The sequence below is a fragment of the Amblyomma maculatum genome, chromosome 1 (genome assembly GCF_055883805.1).
Source record: "Amblyomma maculatum isolate TAMU_Amacu chromosome 1, ASM5588380v1, whole genome shotgun sequence".
Classification (NCBI taxonomy): Eukaryota; Metazoa; Arthropoda; class Arachnida; order Ixodida; family Ixodidae; genus Amblyomma; species Amblyomma maculatum.
This window is the reverse complement of record NC_139344.1, coordinates 17,442,724-17,462,690: the sequence shown is the minus strand read 5'-3', so window position 1 is coordinate 17,462,690 and position 19,967 is coordinate 17,442,724. Positions and strand designations below refer to the sequence as shown.

General features: G+C 44.6%; 1 protein-coding gene across 4 annotated transcripts in view; it reads left to right on the top strand.

Moving 5' to 3' along the window:
• The window catches only part of LOC146201850 (cell division cycle and apoptosis regulator protein 1-like), a 178,730-nt gene that overhangs the window by 151,044 nt on the left and 7,719 nt on the right, over positions 1 to 19,967 (top strand). For all 4 annotated transcript variants that reach the window (XM_084587811.1, XM_084587809.1, XM_084587807.1 and 1 more), the window contains 2 exons: positions 3,935 to 4,132; positions 14,155 to 14,324. In XM_084587811.1, the coding sequence (XP_084443937.1) occupies positions 3,935 to 4,132; positions 14,155 to 14,324 (368 nt within the window). The remainder of the gene's footprint in view (positions 1 to 3,934; positions 4,133 to 14,154; positions 14,325 to 19,967) is intronic.

The following is a 19,967-nucleotide window of genomic DNA, read 5'->3' as shown; positions in this document are numbered from 1 at the left end:
GAAAAAACTGGAACCGAAAAAGCAGGTTATGTCACTAACTGCATAAAACGCTAAAGTTAAAAATCATTTTTTTCTTTCTCTGCAAGAAGGTAGCATAAGCAATTTTATTATTTTTCTATTAGATCCTAGGAGGTGGTAGTACTTTCCATTAAATGAATCGATGAGAAGTTTCAAATGCAAGAGCGGCACTGTTTGGGTGTGGTAAAAATCCTGGGAAACCGAAATCTACAAAGTGTCAAGACAGAATTCATCCCTCTGAACTGTACATTGGCTGTGGACTGTTCAAGCAAGAACTTTTTTATTTTAAAGGCGTATAGACACCTAATTTTTGTTTTGCATGTTTTATTGTTTATAATGATGCGTAAGTAATTACTGCACCTGATCGACACATGCTATTGACCTAAGTCTGCTAAATAATTTATCGAATTTTTCTCCTCACTTAATTTGGTTTAAACAGCACAGCAACGTCTTTGACATCACTATTAAGTCTAGGTGACATGGATGAAAAAACTGCAATTGCTCTCTTATCATTTTAATTCACTACAGCACTAAAGCCAGCCTGCTTCAAGAACAGAAATACATATATTGCAGCTTTTCGTTCGTCATGTGACTTGGACTTAACTTTGACATCATAGCTATCGCTCACCTGTTTAAACTGTAACCAAAACTGTTGAGAAAAAAATCGATAGTAGGTTGCTTAGCCACGACGTGATTCATGTTCAGCAATTTATCAAGAAAAATGAAACCAAAATTTTGGTACCTGTATTATTTAGGCCGAAATTTAACCCTTGGACTCTAGTTTAGAAAATATGGCACACTCATAATAAGGCAAACTTTCCTAATTTTACATGTTGTAGATGCAAGTAGACAGCGCATTGCAACTTTTATATGCACAATGCTCCTGTGTGCTGTTCTTTTGCTGCTCAGCGTTGCTCCATGGAAGCAAAACATAGCATCATTGCTTGAAGTTTCTGGTTGCCTGGCAGCAGATTATCGTAAAAAAACAAGGTGCTGCTCTGGTTAGGAAGGTGTGGATGACATACCCACACATATAAATTCTCCATGAAGACAAGGGAAGACTTTCACAACTGATGGCATAATTTCAGCTACATGTTGGCCTGATGCATCGAAGGTGTTACTGACAACTCAATCTGGCCATTCAGGCACATCAGTGCATCAGAAGTGCTGGTGAGATAATCATACCACTAAATAAAAGGTCAACATATTTGAAGGGAAAAGAAATGAGTGCACAAGAATCAGTATCTGTCGGATTGGCATATTGAAAGACTGTTTGAATTGTGCGGAATTACCAAATTTTGTTTTCTTGTTCTCAGCACTATTTCTGGTTTTATGTTGTTCCTTTTTGTGCTGTCTATAATTTTAGTTCAATGACAATTTTCTTTTGTTGCATTTCCCTTTTGCCAAAAATACCTTGTGCCATGGTAGCATGGCACAGTCTACAGTTTGTAGCATGAAGTGCCATAAACCACAAATGTAATACAGCTGATCCTGGATATAGTGATGTATTGCTTATATTAAACTGAATATGGCCACGAATACCCTATGCGAAAGTGTAGTAGTGTTTGCATTTATTGAGCTCCCATTAACGGAGCATTTGATGGATTGAACTGCATGCCATACCCCTGAAAGGGGCGGCAGTTTTCCTAGTGGCCATAATAACTTCGTGTACTTGGAGCTCGGTTGAATGAGCGTTCTTGGGTGCCTGCTGACAGCGCTTAGGACCGTAAAGCCACATGACAAGGTGACCATTGAACCCACTTGAAAGTGGCCTTCATTCTGATGTGTTTTCAATGCAACGCTGCGGTCATGCGGGGGATGCAGTACACCAGCGGTCGTGGAGTGAAGCCATCCTAGCTTATCAAAAGCTTGTGGTGGCTTGAGTAGCCTTCACTGCTGAAGGCAATGCAGAATTCAACTGTACCCAATTTTATTTGAGTTGTTGTGCTTATAGTGTGCCATGGAGAATTGCACCTGTTATGATTGGTGATGGCCTTTCCCCAAGCACCCTCTGCTGCAGCTTTGATGTGAGATCCAACTCCAGCAGTTGTGCAGCGCGCGTGGCATCAGGAATGCGAGCTCAGGCTCTCTAGTCTGGTGCGCACGTGCCCCTCGTGGGTTAGCGCATTCGTAGCAAGTGGTGCGCTGCCGGTAGGCAACATGTCACTGCATGAAGAGCTGCGCTGGTGAGGGTGCATCGTGTGCACGCTTCTGGGTTGCAGATAAGTTAATCTGCTAGCATGTTTTATATAGTGAATTATCAGTATATTGACCTGTTTCATGATCCCCATCAAGTTGAATATACAGTCGAACCCGGTTATATCGAACCCGGATATATCGAATTTTGGTTATATCGAACTCACGGAATATCCCCTTGAAAATCCCATGTAAAAGTATAGGAAAGCCTCGTCATATATCGAACTCAATTTCACCGGTTGTTCGATATATCGAACTCCGCACCACGCACTGGAAAGTGTGCCTTCCCCAAAGACGATCGTATCACCCTTGGCCGTTTGCCGCGTGACGTTTTCAAGCCACGCGCGGAAGGAATGAGAGGGGACAGTTCTGGACAGCGCCGCGCCCATTCCCCAAAGGCGCGCGCATCTGCAGTTATCGTTTCCCGCGCGCCAACACATGACGTTTGCAAGCCATGTGCGTGGGTCTGCCCATTCTTTTGCCGAGCTATCTCTCTCCTTCAGCACGCGCTGCTACGCATGCGCCAAGCCAGCTCAGCCAGTTTTCAGACAGATGTCGGACGCTTTCTCCAGCGTGTGTTGCGAACCCTCTGCCCGCGGCGGCTGACGTACTTGGCTGTGGCGCCTGCAAACGTTAAGAAGCGGCAGCTCTCTCCGTTTTTCTCTCTCTCTCTCTCTCTCTCTCTTTTTTTTTTTTTTTTTGCGAGAGTCATCCTTTCTTATCGTTGTGCTGTAGCGTAAGGTATGGCGGCTGTGGACGTTAAGAAGCGGCAGGCTTTCTTTTTTTTTTTTTTTTGGCGGGAGCCGTTTATCTTTGCATGTATGAATCAAGGGAAGCACGCTGTCTGCTGCTGCGATCATGACGCCCGCTCCGCGTGGCGTGATAAATCGAACCAGGCTTGTGCAATCAAGCCATCACGGGCACTCTGCCAAGTTCGGTCCCCGCCACTGGAGGAGCTATAAAAAGATAAAACGCGCCCTGGCGTTATCGCTGCGCAGCATCTTGGCACGCTGCCAAGAAATGAGCTGTGGATGAGACGACCGAAACGGAGTGACGCGCGCCATCCACATGCAAGCGAAAACGCTCGCGATTTCTGCCACAACAACACAGAAACCTTGTATTGAGCTGTAGTGGTGGCTCGAGCGGCAAGAGGGACGCAGTTCCAAATAGTCTGAAATTTTTCGCTCTGTCGTTGCCGCTCGTCGCTGAGATCGCTCAATCGCTTGCATGTGAGCGAGCTGGTCTTAACGCTTTTTTTTTTTTTTTCAAATTCTCGAGTGCAAAAGTGGACGATGGGTTCATTATGCGAGTGGGTTGATTACGCGACACATGCGGCATCGTGTTTTGGCATCGTAAGTGCCGTCACAAGCCGATTTTTGTATATCGAATTATCGATATATCGAACTATTTCGCGATCCCCTTCGAGTTCGATATATCGGGGTTCGACTGTAGCAGAGCTTAACTTTATTTGTACTTGCTTACAGCTTTCTACGAAGGCGAAGCCAACTGTGTAATGAAACTTTGTCATCTGTGGATGAGTTGCGAAAATATCTTGGTACCAGCTTTTCAAACCCTCATTTAAACAATCTCTGAAAACTTGAAGGTAGCATAGAACCTTTCACAGCAATGTGGCTCATAGCCTATTTGCAGCTGTGGGTGCAGAAATAACTTTTCCATTCCTCCTCTTGTCTTCTAACCTTGCACTGGCTTTTTTTGCTAGGCAACCGTGGTCTTCTCCTGAAACCAGAGAGTCACCCTCAGGAGTGTAGTGTCACGAATCCATCTGCTGCCAGAGCGAAATTGGTCTTCCATGATGGAGCCCTGCTGGATGTGGGCAAGTTGCTGCGTCAGGTGGAACGTAGCGAAAGGGCCCGCACAAGCTCTGAGACTCGCCTGAAGGAACTTATTGAAGCTTTAGGTGAGTAGCCGGCACTGTGAAAGTCAACCTTAAAGCTAACTGTAGCGAAGATCGTCACATATGCAATGAGGAACAGTTCAGATGCTTGTGAATTATCCTGCATGAAATGTACATGTGAGGATCTCAGTTGTTTACATACTCAAGGTTTTTATTTGCGGCAAGAATCAGCAGAGGTATTCTAAAAGAAACATCTGTAATTCATACTTGATTAATTTGAAATTTTGAATAATTATTTATGGTCCATTAATTCAATATCTAAAACTTCCCAAATAATTTGAACTGGTGGCCTAAATAAATCTGGATAATTAAATTTGCAGTAATACGGTGGCTTTTTGGAACCACCAGACGGCACCGCATATGGATGCCGATGCATGATATGCGGAGTCTGAGTAATGCAAGAAGAGAAACCACTGTTTGGTGCAGCTCATGGACATGGAAAATGTGTGCCTGCACCAGAGCAGTACTTCACTGCACTGCAGCGGGGCATAGCTTTTTGTCGCATACTTTCTGCACTTGTTCAAGGCAGCATCTGCAGAGGTGGTAATCAACTTCCCATGAACCATTTCTCACTGTGTGACCATTTTTGCTCTCTACCTATAATGGGTTGACTGTGCAGAGGCTCTTTATTTTTCTTTCCTTTTGCATGCCTCAGCATAATATATGTGTGCTATCCCTGTGGTGTGCTATGGTTAGGCGGTTAGGTTAGTTTTTCTGAGTACTTATTAATCTTGTTTATTTGACCTCTTTAATTCTGAAGTCCGGATAAATCAAACCAGAAGTGCGGTCTCTGCTGATGGCCATGTAAATCTGCGACGTCGGTCGCTTTGGTTAATTTGGAAGAGGAATCACGTCGGCGTGCAGCTCACGAAGTCAGCAGTCATCCAAATAGACCACACTGAACGTAAATTGTATGGAATAGTGGTGCCTGCGGTATGCATGCTGTGGCAGGCGTAACTACAATGGGAAGCCCCCCCATTGCCAAATGTAGCCCAGCACCATAGATTCAGTTTCGCTTTCGTTAAATCCTTGCCATCCTGCTGCTGCCATTGGGCATACCCATCTGCCAGTCATGCTGCTTCAAGCATTGTGTTGTACACCATCTGCATCCTCTCCCCCTTCCCACTTTTTTTTTTTTTGTGATGGGGTCATGCAGTTATAACACCTGCACATTTCTTTCGCATTGATGTTTGGTTTGAGGATGCTTCACTGCATAATCTACAGTCTGTACGTTAAAGCGTCCTCAAAACATGATGGGGTCATTTGTGGAGAGTCAATACTGCTGCTGTGTCGCACTGCAAAGAGAGCCGCAGTTTTTTGACAGCCCCAAAAGTGTGTGCAAAACAATGTATTTTACAAAATGGCAAATAATCGTTTTTGTCTAGCTTTGATTTCAAATTTGTAGGCAACCAAACATATTCCAGGCATTCGATAAATAAATTTACTGTGGTGAAAATGGTTCTTGGCAGTTTTTTTTTTTAGGACCATTTGATAATTCCAACATTTTCCCTGGTCTCTTGAAGGCCAGATTAACAATTGTAAACTCATTCCCACAACAAAACATTTAACTGGGTTTAATTCTTTTTTTTGCTGTACTGTGTAATTCATAGAAGTGCTCAATTCTCCTTTTCTTTTTTCACAGGCCCAATGACTTAACTTAATGAGATTTTACTGTAGTTAAGTATGGACATTAATTTTCCTGTAGTTGAACATTAATTTTCCTGTAGTTGAAAATTAATTTTGGTGTTCATCAACGTCAAGTGCTTTTCATGTAAATGAACATTTAGTCAATCATCAGATATACTAAATGTAAAATGGTTGTTTTAACTTGGTGTGGATAGTGATAAAATTTCTCTTGAAGTGCATCTAAATGAAATAGTATAGAATAGTGGCAAAAAGTCTAGTTCAAATTCTGAAAACTGCACAGAAACAAACAACCCAGAGGAAGCTTATTGCACCAATTTCTGCTATCCCATTACAGTCAAACCTTGACATAACGAACACGCATATAACGAATTATTGACTATATCGAACTCTTCCGAAATATTTTTGTCAAACACATGCATATTTAACTTCCCATAGCGAACGCGGTTCGGCATAAAACGGATATTACGAACTTCGCGACGCCAAGCACTACCTCACTTTAATAGCAGGAGGCGGGCTTCGTTGCACAACATGTGTGTTATGCGGCACAGAAACGTTCAGGACTACCTCGCAAGCGCTGACAGCGCCACAGATGCCACGATAGCATTGGGAGTTGTCAGCCAAAGAAATCTATGGCCTCCGAGATCACCCCCGCATAACTGTTTGTTGTTCTGTTGTTCGTTAGCTCAGCGTCGACGCATGTGTTGTCTGTTTTCTACTAAGTGGTGCTACAGCCATACAAATACTAGAGGCCAGGAGCCCAGGGCACGTCACTGGATTTGTATTTATTTTGCATGTGTCAACCGGCAACAGCCAGGACCGATAAACATGTTGCACATGAGCGTGATAAAGGTCCATGAAGGAGGCTGCTGAGGCGGAAGCAGGTGTGAACTTGACCAAGCGCAGATGACCAATTTCTGCATAAGGAATTTGGGGAATGGAAACGCAGTACATGGCTCACCGAGTTTGCCACAAGATACAAGTTTGCCACATTTTCTCCGCCAGAAGTGATGCCATAGCACTGAGCAAGCATTCTGGAGAACTGGCGTTCAGCACTCTGTGGGATTATAGTTACGCCTGCCATTCACCCAGGGGCTGCAGTGAAACTTGTCTCCCTCTAATGCAGAACCCCGTGCATACCTATGTGAGTGAGAACCCTGGAGCCACTTCAGAAAGGACTCCACAATAAATTGTTAGCTCTCACCACCTCGTTGCCCCCTCTTTTGATCCTCTTTTAGTCTTGTCACTTGAGGTGAGGCTATGCTTAAAGTAGATTCCTGTAAAAGTAGATCGCAGAATTCTGGTTTTAAGTGGATCAAACTCTCCTTTGTCTTCACAGGTCTAAAGGTGCTGTGCACATTGGTTGCTCTGACGGCCAAATATTTGTAATTTGGTATGCATTTAGATGCCGGGCAGGTACAGAATGGCTCAAGAAACGCAGGAAATCTAGTCTGGAAGAAATTTTGGAAAAGAACAAAATGGCAGTATAGTAGAAACCCACTGTTGTGTTCCTGGGCGTTGCGTTTTCCCAGCTCCTACATTTTCATGGGCCAGTCCCAGCCAAGCTCCCATAGAAAACCATGCAATGCAGACTCGGCTGTTACATCACAAAAATATGAGAGCACTGCAGCACCTACACTGGTGAAATATGAAAGTGGGAGCATTGTTGCAGCACTAACTGCATCATGCCTTTTTTTTTTTTTTTTACTTTCTATTTTTTATGTTTTTGTTTGTTTATTTCTCTCAATGCCCTCCAGCATCCTTGCACAAGACTGGGAAAATTATCAGCACTTTCAAGTCTGCGTAAAGTAATTGTTTGCAAGTTTGGCTGTGACATGGAAATATGGTGGTTCGAGTGTTCCTGCATGATAACATTATAAATGTCGCAGGGGTGCAACAGCTGCGCCAATTGTGCCATTTTGATACGGTGCATATTTCGGCACCAAGCTGCACCATAAGTGAGAAATTTGTTAAATTTGCACCACGCTGCGCCAGAATCCCCCGACTAGCCTCAAAAAATTGCCATACTTGGGGACAACTTTCTGCGGCTGCGATATGACCAGTCACAACGTTTCAGACAGAGCAGTGTGCGTCATTGGCCGTTTCGTTTTATTTTGAAATGGCGTCACGCCGTTCTAACGCCTACTCATACTTTTCTCTCTTGCATCCACGTGCTTCCGCCACTTTCAGGTACACTGAACCGTATCGGTTTGAGAATGCTTCACCGCACGGGTGGCAGTCTGTGCAGTGAAGCATCCTCATAAGCAGGGTGTCTAGCAACCGGGAAATCCGGGAATTGTCAGGAAAATCAGGGAAACGTCAGGGAAACCATAAAAAATTTCGCCAAGTCAGAAGAAATGGCACAATATTTTCTGCAGTGCATTTTTATTTTAAGCTGGCGCACAGCAAGTATGTTATTCACGCAGATTTTAAAATTTTTTTTCTGAATGCACGGTCGCCACCGCGGACACACTGAAAGGCGACACGCAATGTATTACTTTGACGCCAGCTCATGGTTGAGCTGCCACAATAGTAGAACCAATACGCATGCGAGTTGGGTACTCAGTAACATATGTGGAAGCATTGCATGGGAATACTAGTATGCGACAAAAAGCAGGAATAATCGCACCGGCAGCGGCCAGCATTCGGCGATCGGCGAGCTGAGCTACAGCTGAGGTCCGTTGTGACACTCCAGCAGTTGACTGCTCACGTCTTCGCAAGCCGTAGGTTCCGCGCTTCGTGTGTGCGATAAAATTTCTTAACACTTTCATGTCCATTATCACGAACTTGGTACCGGCATCGCACTCCTCGCTAATGCGTTAGGCCATGGACTTTCCCGACAGAACGGACTTTGCGCCGACCACTCAGTGCGCCAGCTCCGCCATAGAGTTGTATGCGGCGGCGGCATCAGCTCAGTTGTACCGTGATCCGGGATGCAATTCGCGCTGTAATTTGAACCTGCGGTGTTGTCATTCGGCAGCGTGGTTGATGTTCCCTGCACATCTAACTAGTCTGGCACCAGCTGTAGCTCAACTGTCCCGATGGCACGCTTGTGGCCGACGTCGTTTTTGTTCCTCACCCGTTTCTTACAGTTTCCAAAGACTCGTTGCGTGCACGGTTACGATTACTGTTTTCTGGCATCTTGATCACAAGGAAAAAAACTGCGCAGAGCTGTGCTTTAAGAAACACGAGCGCAAACGGGGATGCGCATGAAGTGGCCGCCACGGTGACGAACGCAAAACAAAAAGGAAAAAATAAGATGTCACGCCGATAACGCCAGCCAATGGGAGACTTGGAACGGCGGGCTTGAACAGTGCAGTGCGTGAGAGCTAACCAGAGTCCACAAACGGCATTAGGAAAACCGGCATGCGCAGCCAGTCCGCTTGAGCAAAGCCATTTTGAGATAGCATGAATTGCGCACAAAGAAAGCAGTTTTAAACAAAAGCCAAGATGGCGGCGATTGCCGGCTGCAACGCACGCGGGAATTTCGAACATAATTTCTCTCTCCGGGGGGCATTTCATGGGCTGCTGTGACATTTTGAACGCCAATTTTATCGCATTTCCTGACCGAATGCAGCATTAATAATTTGAGTGCAGGTGCTCGAAAGGATAAACGTTCCGAAAATGAGTTTTTCTCGAAATCGATTTTCGACCATTTTCGACCGTTCCAAGACTCGCGTCTCCCCTAATTAACTCTATGGCTGTTGTCTTTCAGAATTTTCGCTAAAAGCGTGCTAAGAGAAGCGCGCTCTCCCTCGAGACCGGCCGTTACCTAGGGTGCCTCGCATCAAGGCACCCTATAGGGAGCTTGCATGAAGCGATGCATGCTGGGTAATCCGCCATGATGATGTCGCTGGCAGCAGATGGCAGGCAGCGCAGCCAGGCTGAATTGAGTCATTGAATTGAGTCATTGAGGTTTATCATTTTCGATAGTCCACCGAGCAATATGCAGCTTTTCGTGCGCTGCCCTTGCGTGCTTGCAATTGTCGGCAGATCCCTCAGAAATGTATGTGTCGATGCTGTGCCTGAAAAATCGGGTGCGCTATGAAGAAATCCAAAGCAGTGCGACATGGACCTGCTCAAGCTACTCGAGAATAACTGACTGCACTATGCATCTGGACCTGGCCACCCGTCGACATCGCCGACTTTCATGATTTCTAGTTTGGCAAGTAGTTTGATACCTGCCCGGATTGGCGTCGATCTCTCGTGTGTTGGCCTGTGCGAGCCATTCGCGTCAGCGTTGCTAGAGGAATCCTTTGCTTTCTTGCCCTCGTGCAGACATATTTTTGGAATCGTGAAGAACTCGCAGTCGGCCAGCATCGTCTGCGCGCACTAGGCGACCATGTAGATGAGGCTGTGTGGCAGTGATGTGCTGTGTCGTCTGCTGGCAACGACATCATCATGGATGATTACCCAGCATGCATCACTTCATGCAAGCTCCCTATTACACTCAAATTTTGACCAATCAAAATCGTCGTTTTTTGATACATGGGGCCTGTAGGAAATTTCGCAACTGGTAGTATCAAAGAGTTCTTCTGAGATTGCCATCAATGCGCTTTTAATTTTCAGTAAACTTGCGACGTTTTTACTCGCCATTAACACTAATAACAGCCTTTCACTATTATACACTGCAGAATATAATTAATAGTTTTTTGTTTAGAATTATTCGTCTATGCTCATCATCAGCAGCTACATTTTTGAGCCTCTTCACTCGTCAGGGAATCTAATCTGAAATCGGGGAAAACCTGGAGGAAAAACCTGGAAAAGTCAGGAATTTTGAAAATAGTGGTTTGCTAGGCAGCATGATAACGCAAAGAGGCCACTTGTATTAAAGCAGCGCTCCTACTGCGTCACGCTGCTTAAAGGACCATTGTGGTACTTGTGACTTTGAACAATACTTCAACACTGTGTTTTTTTATGTGCCGCATGCTTTTTATGGATGTATTTCTAGTTTTTTTATGTAGCTCTTGAAAGTTTTCGGTATTTAGTTTTGCCATTAATGTACAGCAAGGTTCTTTTTATGATGTCTCGTCGATAGACTCATCTCGTCATCGGATAGGAGGTGCATCAGTTATGGATTTTGTGTTTGTACTAATATAAATTAAGGTGGTACATGTGAAATTTATTTCGGGTGTCAGTAGGTCGGGAAACGCGCAGCATGCCTTAGATTTTCAATTCCTTAACGCCGCAGTGAAGCCCGAGACTGCCAAAATTACATTTACGGATGCTGGAGCATTGAAATACTATAAAGTCTCTCGCCGGGGTGGCACAATGGTTACGGCGATCATTTACTGTGGCCAAGGTTGCGGGATCGAATCCCGGCCTCGGCGCCACTTTTTGATGGAGGCGAAAAGCAAGGTGTTCGCGTGCTGTGCGATGCCAGTGCACGTTAAAGAACCCCAGGTGGTCGAAATTTCCAGAGTTCTCCACTACGGCGTCTCTCATAGCCTGAGTCTGTTTGGTGCGTTAAAGCCCACAAACCAAACTATAAAGTCTTCTCTGTGTACGAAATATATAACCTAATATCCCTAGTCATCTCCCTTCTTCCCTCAATCAAAATATCCAGTCAAACCACCGAGTCATCACCAGCCCTTAGAAAGCGTCAGTCGCGGGCCGAAGACGCGCTCGCTTCTCAGTTTTCTTTGCTTACAACTTTCTTACCTGCTTTCAGCATTTGCCCTTTCGCCTTTTGGTCGCTGTTTTTCTATTCTTTTTGTCTTCTTTTTCCTGTTTGTTTTAAAATCAGCGTTTCTTTTTTGCTTTGTTTTTGTACTGCGCTTGCTTTTGAGCACAGGCTGATCGCAGTCGCAGCTTCTAGTGGGTGAAGCAGAGCAAATTTATGAATTTATTTTTTCTTTAAAGACCAATGTCTGACCGTTAAAGGTATTTTATTAATTATTTATTTAAGCATACTGTAAGCCTTGCTAGGCTCTTACAGGAGTGGGCGAACTAATGGGACCGTTATACAAAATGAAAAACATCAGAAACACAAGCACTTGCATAACAAAATTGCATGAAATTGCATAACAAAATTAAGGGCCAAGAATAACAAATTGGATTTCAATAAAAAGCAAGCAGAGCAGAGGTTAGAAAACAGTGCTAGATGCAAAAAAAATTTGATATTCTCTAGGTTTTTTTCCATTTTATTCAGTCCCTGAAGTTTGAAAAATTAATCTCCTTTGTTTTATGGTTCACATTTCTTTTTTTAGTGTGATAGCATGTCTTGCAGTAAAAATGCTTATTTACAAAAATAGGCACGTGCTGGATTCCTAAAGGAAATATACTAAGTGCCGGTGATAGGTGGGCCTTGCTAGATTTCCTTTGGATCACATCCACAAGGTCCATGAAGGAAAGAAGCCAACAGTCGGCGATGCCAAGGAAAGCGTTGGGGATGGTACTTTTATGTCTTTTTTTAATGTTTGCTTAGATGATCACAGAAATTAGTAATGTAATCTGTTTAGGGGAAAGATAATTAAACACAAAGTAGAAGAAAAAACAACGTGCCGATGGTGGGAACCGAACCCACGACCTCCGAATATCGCGTCCGGTGCTCTTCCAAAAATATTCAATGCATGCTGCAAAGTTCGGCTTTTTGTTTTCTGTGAGCTGCTCCAAATATGGATTTTGCTGCTCCAAAAATTGCTACAAATCCTATTTCAGCTGTTGCACCCCTGATATCGCTTTGCATTAATAATGCTTTACCCCATGCTGGGATTTTGGCAGCCTACATTCAGCATGCTTGGAACGGCAGTGGCAGACTGGTGAAACGAATCGCAGTTCAATCTCTGCTTGACCTTCACTCTGTTCAGCAGCTTCCGGCATATCGCGCCCACACTATTGTCGAATGCACTTATGGGCTACGTGAATCATTTTGCAGCTGTAGGATGTAGATGTAGATCCATTGCCACTTCAGTGCAAGCGCGAGCAATTGAAAACAAAACTATACCCCAGCATAAACCATGCAGAAAGTACCGTATGAGATGCAGTTCTATAGGTTGGTTGTGAGGTATGCCTGCTGTCTGCATTTTCACTGTTGCCTGCAGCCTAAAACAGGAATTCTCAAGTAGAATACAAAAGGATTGTGTAGGAATAAAGCGCTATTGTGAAAACACTCCAGCTTTCATTCACCCTGCTCTATTCAAGCAAATGGAGAGCATCGCACAGCATTGAGGATATTTCTGTACATTACGAACATTCATGAGAGCCACACAAAGCCTAGCATCGATAGTGCCTTTTCAAGACGAAAAAGTCCATCCCACAACAAACCGAGGGCTCGTGGATAAAACATCATTTGAGTTTTATTTTCAAGAAGTGCATGATTAGTGCCCATCATCATCAGCAGCAGCATGACTACACCCACTGCCAGACAAAGCCCTCACCCGTATCTGTTCACTTAACCTGGTCCTGTATCAGCTGGGGCCATGTTATTCCTGCAGACTTTCTAATCTCAACCTCTGCTCTGCTTGCCTTTTATTGAAGTCCAATCTGTTATTCTTGGCCCTTAATTTTGTTATGCAATTTCTAAATGCCTTTAAGGGTCAGACACTGGTCATTAAAGAAAAAATGTTCATAAATTTGACATCTTGAGGGAACTTGTGTTTTTGTGTGTTGGTTCTCAATAGGGCATTTATTTTCGTGTAAAATATTTTCTTGCACCATTATGCAACATGCTATGTAAGTTTTTGTAATGTTTATCTTGACATCAAGGAATGCAGGATGGAAAAGGTTGGAATAAAATTGTATTGTATTGGGTAAAATTATCATCTTGCTTATCGTAGAATGTACTTGCGTTCTAGGGTATTGAAGTTGTTATGTCAGAAACAAGAATTAGTTTAAAACGAATAGGATCCATGAAGCTGCAGAGGTGCGTCGGGGGTGAGACAGTTTCTCACCCTCCAGAGATTATTTTGAGCTGTGGGAGTGTTGTAAGTGCCCTCTTGCTAGCCTGTGTCCTAGTACCTTTCACCAGCCTTGTACATGGCAACTACAAACTCCTTACAGCACCCAAACAGGTCTCCCTCGAGCGACACCAGGGCCTTAGGTGCACTGTAAAGCAACATTGCACACAGTGCCACCTACCATTAGTGCCGCAAGCCTGTGTTTCAGATGCGCCTTTATCTCCGGCTGATGGCCTTCTCAAAATGGCTCCTACTTTAAAATACTAGTAGTGAAGTGGTCACGTGCTTCCGGTTATAGCTGGTATCTCTAGTTGTGTTTAGCACTAGCCCTTTTACAAGAGTTGTTTCGGCGAGCATTGTATACATGTTTGCCAGAGAAAACATAGCCTTTAACCTCGTGGTTATTTCTTTGTACCTCCTAATTGCATTCACAACACAGATCTTAGATTTTGTTGCTCACTTGCATCCCGAATTATTCTTCAGCTGAAGTACGGGAATCATGGGAGGCATCCCGACAAGAAGTGCTGAAAATACAGATAGACTTGGACCAGGCACGTCGCCAGCTTGTTACTACCGAAGACGACCTGTGCTCATCACGCAAAACTGCTCAAGAACTACGACTAGCCCTGCAAAACTGCAAGCAGCACCTACAGGTAAATGTTTGCTGTTTTCGAATAAATGTGATCCTATCTGGATTGTGGCCGTCTATAAGCTTCAATTTTGTGTTCATACAGTAACATTGTGTTAATCCGACCCCCAGTAGTAATTATGAAAGTCCGATCATTTGAAGTAGAAGTACAACCCTGGCCATCATCTATGTAAGCTGAAGGCGTCAGTCTTGCGGTAATTTGGACATGGGCAGGCTCGCACCGGCTAATTCAGACTGGTGGTCATGTCGAGGTATAACCTGCGAAGCTAGCAAGCATTCAGGTGGACTTGCCAATCTCAATAGCATGGAACAGTGGTACCATGCACCTCACGTGTGCACGCTACGGCAGGTGGGGCAACTGTCGAAAGTGAAAGTTCCCGGGACACTGCCAAATTACTAGGCATATGCGAATTGTAAATTTTCAGTTTGAAGTGAATATAAAGCAAATAGTTTTTTGTTCGAATATTTTGTAATCGAAGCGAATATGTAGCATTAAAAAAAATTGATTTTGTGAGCATTTGCTGAAAAATGTTTTCAGATATATATTTGAGGCAGTTCGAATAAAGATTAAACAGAATAGAAATAAATGTTTTGAAACTTGCATTAGGTAGTGTTCAAAAGGCAGCAAACCAAAGTGTACTAATCATCATAGTCTCTAGCCCTTCCAGTGGACTGTTATTAAGCGGAACCTCAAAGGACCGGGAAAATATGTTCCATTTATCAGGAAATTCATTTAGAGAAAGAATACATTTTGAATTGCCAGACCACTCCAGCATGCCGTCAGTGCGCATGCGCCGCTTAGTCCGATGCAATTGGCAGTCTCTACAGAAGCTGTATTTAGGCAATAAAGAGAACGGTACAATATGGGCTCTAATTTTATTCTACAAAAGCAAGCAGATTTATTTTTTCTTAAACCGAAGTGCACTAATCATCGTTGCCTCTTGCCCTTCCAGTGGACTCTCATTAAATGGAGCCTCAAGGGACTGGGGAAATATGTTCCATTCATCAGGAGTTTCGTTTAAAGAAAGAATAGATTTTGAATAGCCAGACCGCTCCAGCACACTGTCAGTGCATATGCGCCGCTTAGTCTAACGCAGTTAGCAACCTCCGCAAAAGCAGTATTTAGGCAATAAAGAGAACGGTACACCATGGTAATAGCAAGCAATTTTTTTTTTTTAAACATTCTAATGGAATTGAAAAATAGTAATTCACTTACGCACTTCATCTTTTATGAATAATAGGAACTGCGATTTACTGAGCAGTGAAAAATGACTATGTTTGCTTGTTTCAGCACTTGCAGGTCCTTTTTTTTTAATGCCATCTGTTGTAGCAGCGGACAGATTGAAAACAGGTTCGGTGGCGAACGCAGGTCCGATTTATTTTCACAGACACAGAACTATATCTAAGCAGCTTGCCTGATAATGTAACACAAAAGAACCAATTACATTTGACGCGTGACTGTACACTATGTCTTATTTTCCTCTTTTCTTTAAAGCTGCAGTCTTTCTACTGGCCTTCGTTGTCGTGTAGACGTCGTGTAGGCCTCTGCAATACCGGTGGAGGAGAGATACTTGTAGTTTGCTCGGCAGGCGGCGATATCGCAGGCACTGGAACTGCGGTGTTGTGCCCTGAAGACTAGGATGCGTTGTTCACCTTGCGGTGAGGCCCGACGATCTGTGTTGCCTGGGCTGGACGGAGCAGAGTCGTGCGCTTCAGTCTTTAGCTCCCCGGGCGAAATTGCACCGGGTTGGGCCCTCTGTAGTGTCAACTGTCACCAGCCGCACTGGAACCTGGAAGGCTGTATAGAACTCGGAGGTTGATGGCAGACATGCGTCTAACCGTAAGCTAACTTGGTAACTGAGCAGTATATCAGAGGGGGACTTTCCGCACGGCAAGGGGGTACGTCTGTAGCCGAGTAACACACGCACTACCGTTGTCTCGAGGTCGCTCTGAGCCGACAGCTTGGAAAGGCCTTCTTTTTGTGGTACAAACAGCGTGCTCCGCAAGGCCATTGGACTGTGGATGATGCAGCGCACTGTGCAGGTGTGCAATGTTGTCAGTGGTGAATTTGGCAAATTGCTGGCTTGAAAATTGAGGCCCGTTATCTGACATCTGTGTTCGTTAGTGCCCATAAGGTACTAGTCGGTATGCAAGAGCTGTCAAGGCTCTTAATTGAGAGCGAGTGTTCTGGTAAAGCTCCCTCGTGACAGACATCGGGGGTGGCACAGGCAAACGGCTGAGTGCATTGGAATTTTGCTTCCCGGTTCTATACCGAATGCTGTAGTGATACTGGCTTAGGATTAGCGCCCATCTTTGAATACGTGCCAACGCTTTTGAATGCACTGGTCGATCTTCTCGTAGAAGTCCCACTAACGGTTGTTGGTCCGTCACCAGCACAAACTCCAGCAGATAGCCCTAAACTTCGTTACTGCAAATACTAGTGCTTGGCGGGCGTTAGCGTGTGTGAACGGAAAGCAATGGGCTTGTTTAGATTCCATTCCCCACAGGATTAAAGATTACAGCTCCTACACCTGACGGTGATGCAACGCATTCCAAACCGCACTGGTTTGTTGGGGTCTAAAAATGTCAACACTGGTGAGCTTAGGAGAACAGATTTAGCCTGGTGGTATCCACAGGTTGCGCAAAGACAGTTCGGAACCTTCTCCTCTTCCGGAGAAGTTCCTAAGCATTTGGACTGCCGATTCTGCCTGTGCAGGTGTTACCACAGGATCAGAGTCAGACTCCTATTCCTCGGGCTCGTCCTCGCTTTCATTGGAAGGTACACATCAGCAGCAATGCTTTCCAATGTGTTTTCTAGGCATGTTGCCACATCACTGACGATCTGGACATACCAAATTGGATGTCCATGGCAGCACAATTCACCAGCAGATCTTCCTCGGCTTCATCTTGCACTTTAGGCTCATCCTGTGTACATGGCTTTTCTGCAGTTGAAACAAATCCTGTATGCCTGAAACAGTTTGCAGTCACTGTTGCACTAGCCTGCTGCCAAGCGTCATCCAAGAAGTAAATGGCGCGCAGCACATCCGCCATGTTTTCCTTTCCCTGGTCCATGCACAACAGACTTCTGCGGGAATGCAACTTCACTGCTTGGATCACACCCTGATCCATGGGCAGCAACTCTACCTGTATAGACTTGAGTCCTAGCACAGTTCCATGTCTAAGGAAGTTGTCAACGAGGAACAAAACTTTCTTCTGAGACGTGCGTCCTCGCGATGAAACCATTCGCTAAAAATGGCCTTGCTGTTGGAGAAACGGGCAAGGTTGCGACGTTCATGAAGCACCTTGGATGCTTAGGTTCCCCATTCACTAGCAGCTTTAATTTGTCGCTTCCCATCATATTAGCACCAATGAAGGACGGTAATCCTGTCCTTACTAAGCTTCCTCTTGGTGCACTTCTCTCCTTTGAATGTGGAGGATTTGGAAGGAAACAATCAACATTGTAGATGTCCTCTGGGTCATACTGCTGCATAACTTCGGGGAGCTGTTTTGCTAGCCGCTTTTCACATGCCGTCGCATCAGCAGTGACCGCGTCCCCCAAAACAGCAGAAAACACCAGACCATTCTAGTTAGCCACCCTTTCCTTTTGAACGAATGAGTGGCTTACTGATTGGTATGTTTTCACTTCGGGCTCTCCGTAGCCAAAGCACTAGGCACTTCTCTAAATCTTGATCAGCTGCTCACAGTCTTTTTCTCTGTGGACCAAAATGTGACGTCCTTATCCTTGTCCTGCAATATCCATATTAGGCTCCTCATAGGGACGGCATACTTAATCGCAAGGGCAGTTTTATTGAAGCGACCACTCTCAAAGTTGTTGATATCTTGATCTTCCTTTCCAGTGGAAGCGCGTTGTGTGAGTGTTTCTGCGCTGCCATCGGATGCTGACTGTGCAATGACACCCAAAAAAGCTTTAAGCTTAAGCCTAATCAGACCAGCGACGACAGCAAGCAACAGTGGGCGCAGTGTGCGAGACACTGGAAGTCACTGGAGACTGAAACCAGGAGTAAAAAGAAAGGATGGGTGAGGGTGGGGTGCAGTGATGCTTACTGTGATGGCCCTGCGCATGGCCCACTAGCTGCGGTTTCGAGCTTATTTCCAGTTCTGTTTACACGCTGGTCGAAACATTTGAGTTCCAATTAACGAGATTTTTTTTTACATTGGTTTAACACAAAACCAACCCATTTTGGAAAGTTTGTTCCGTTTAACTGATTTCCATTTATCGAGATTCTACTGTACTTCTCTAGCCTTTACATGCTGCTGATTTTAAATATAGAAGGTGCGGAGGTATTTTTCGGACATGATTTATAATGCAGATTTGTGCGGTACCAAGCCACAGAGTTGAGTATATAGGCGAGACTGAAATTTCAGGCCTTTCACATTTCATGCTGCAATTTCACCCCCAAATTTGACTTGAGTTACATTGGTCACATGACCGCATTATACACATGATGGAACTTTTGTTGTGCTGCCAAAGAGGAGGCTTTGGCTTGAATTGTTTGTTATGCAAAAGTCTGAAGGTGTCAGCGAAGGCACCACGCATGCGCTGGAAGTGACACATTATGCCCCCGAATGCAAATCACCAGATGCAGTACCTGCAATTTCTGGCAGGGGTGCTTGCGTAGACCAACCATAGACCAACAAAAGCATCAACGACACGCATCTTTTCCGAAGCTGGCGATCAGCATGCCACTATGCTGTTAACGCATGCCACAATGCGCCCACTGCATGTGTGCGCCTCCAACGTGGCAAGATACAGAGCATTCTGCGCATGCGCATTTGTTGCCAGCACAGCGTATGCCTTAAAGTGTATAGCGGACTAGAATACTTTTGCTTAACACTGCCCGAGATGGAGGCATGCCATCTGCATGGGCCAGGGCGAATGGCAAGGAGACGCGAGCACGCCTTCTGGCACTGTCAGATGTGCTGCTGCGCAAAGGCATAGGATGCATCCATCCTTAGAGAATATGTTTAAATTGTTTTCTTTTGAGTTGAGGAACACGTGAAAAGGTAGCACAGAAGTGCGGGAGAGGCGGCCCCTAAACCATGACCATGAGCGCACGAAAATGGTCTACTTTGCAATCATGACTGTGCACATACATCAAAACACTTCACCGTGCCATCTTCCCGATTTAACCTATAGAAGGATGTAAAAGATTAAAGCTGTTATCTGCTTCAGTGTTGGTTTCCAGCGACAACGCAGCTATGAGAGCCATTGCTGACAAAGTGCTCGCAAGATAGTTCTGCATTCTTATATCTTTAATCTTCGTCTTTTGGGCCTTCCAGGCAACAGACGCACAAAGCAATTTCCGCCACGGGCTTTACACAATCATATGCACTGGTGGACATGCTAAATGGTGCAGCCGTCAGAGTTTTTGACATGGTCGCTATGCTGTGTGTGTGACACGTGCAGATGCACAGGGCGGTGCGATCATGCGGCTCTGTCCAAGAGAGCGTAAGATCATAAAATGCTTTCCCCAAAAGTTTATTTTCTTGATTTCTAGAACTTTGAAATACTTCGATGAAAATATTTTGATTTTTTAATACTGCTATTTGCTTTGATGCCTGAATCAAATACCCCATTATTCTCTTTGATATTCGAAACTTTCTAATATTCACATAATCCTACAAT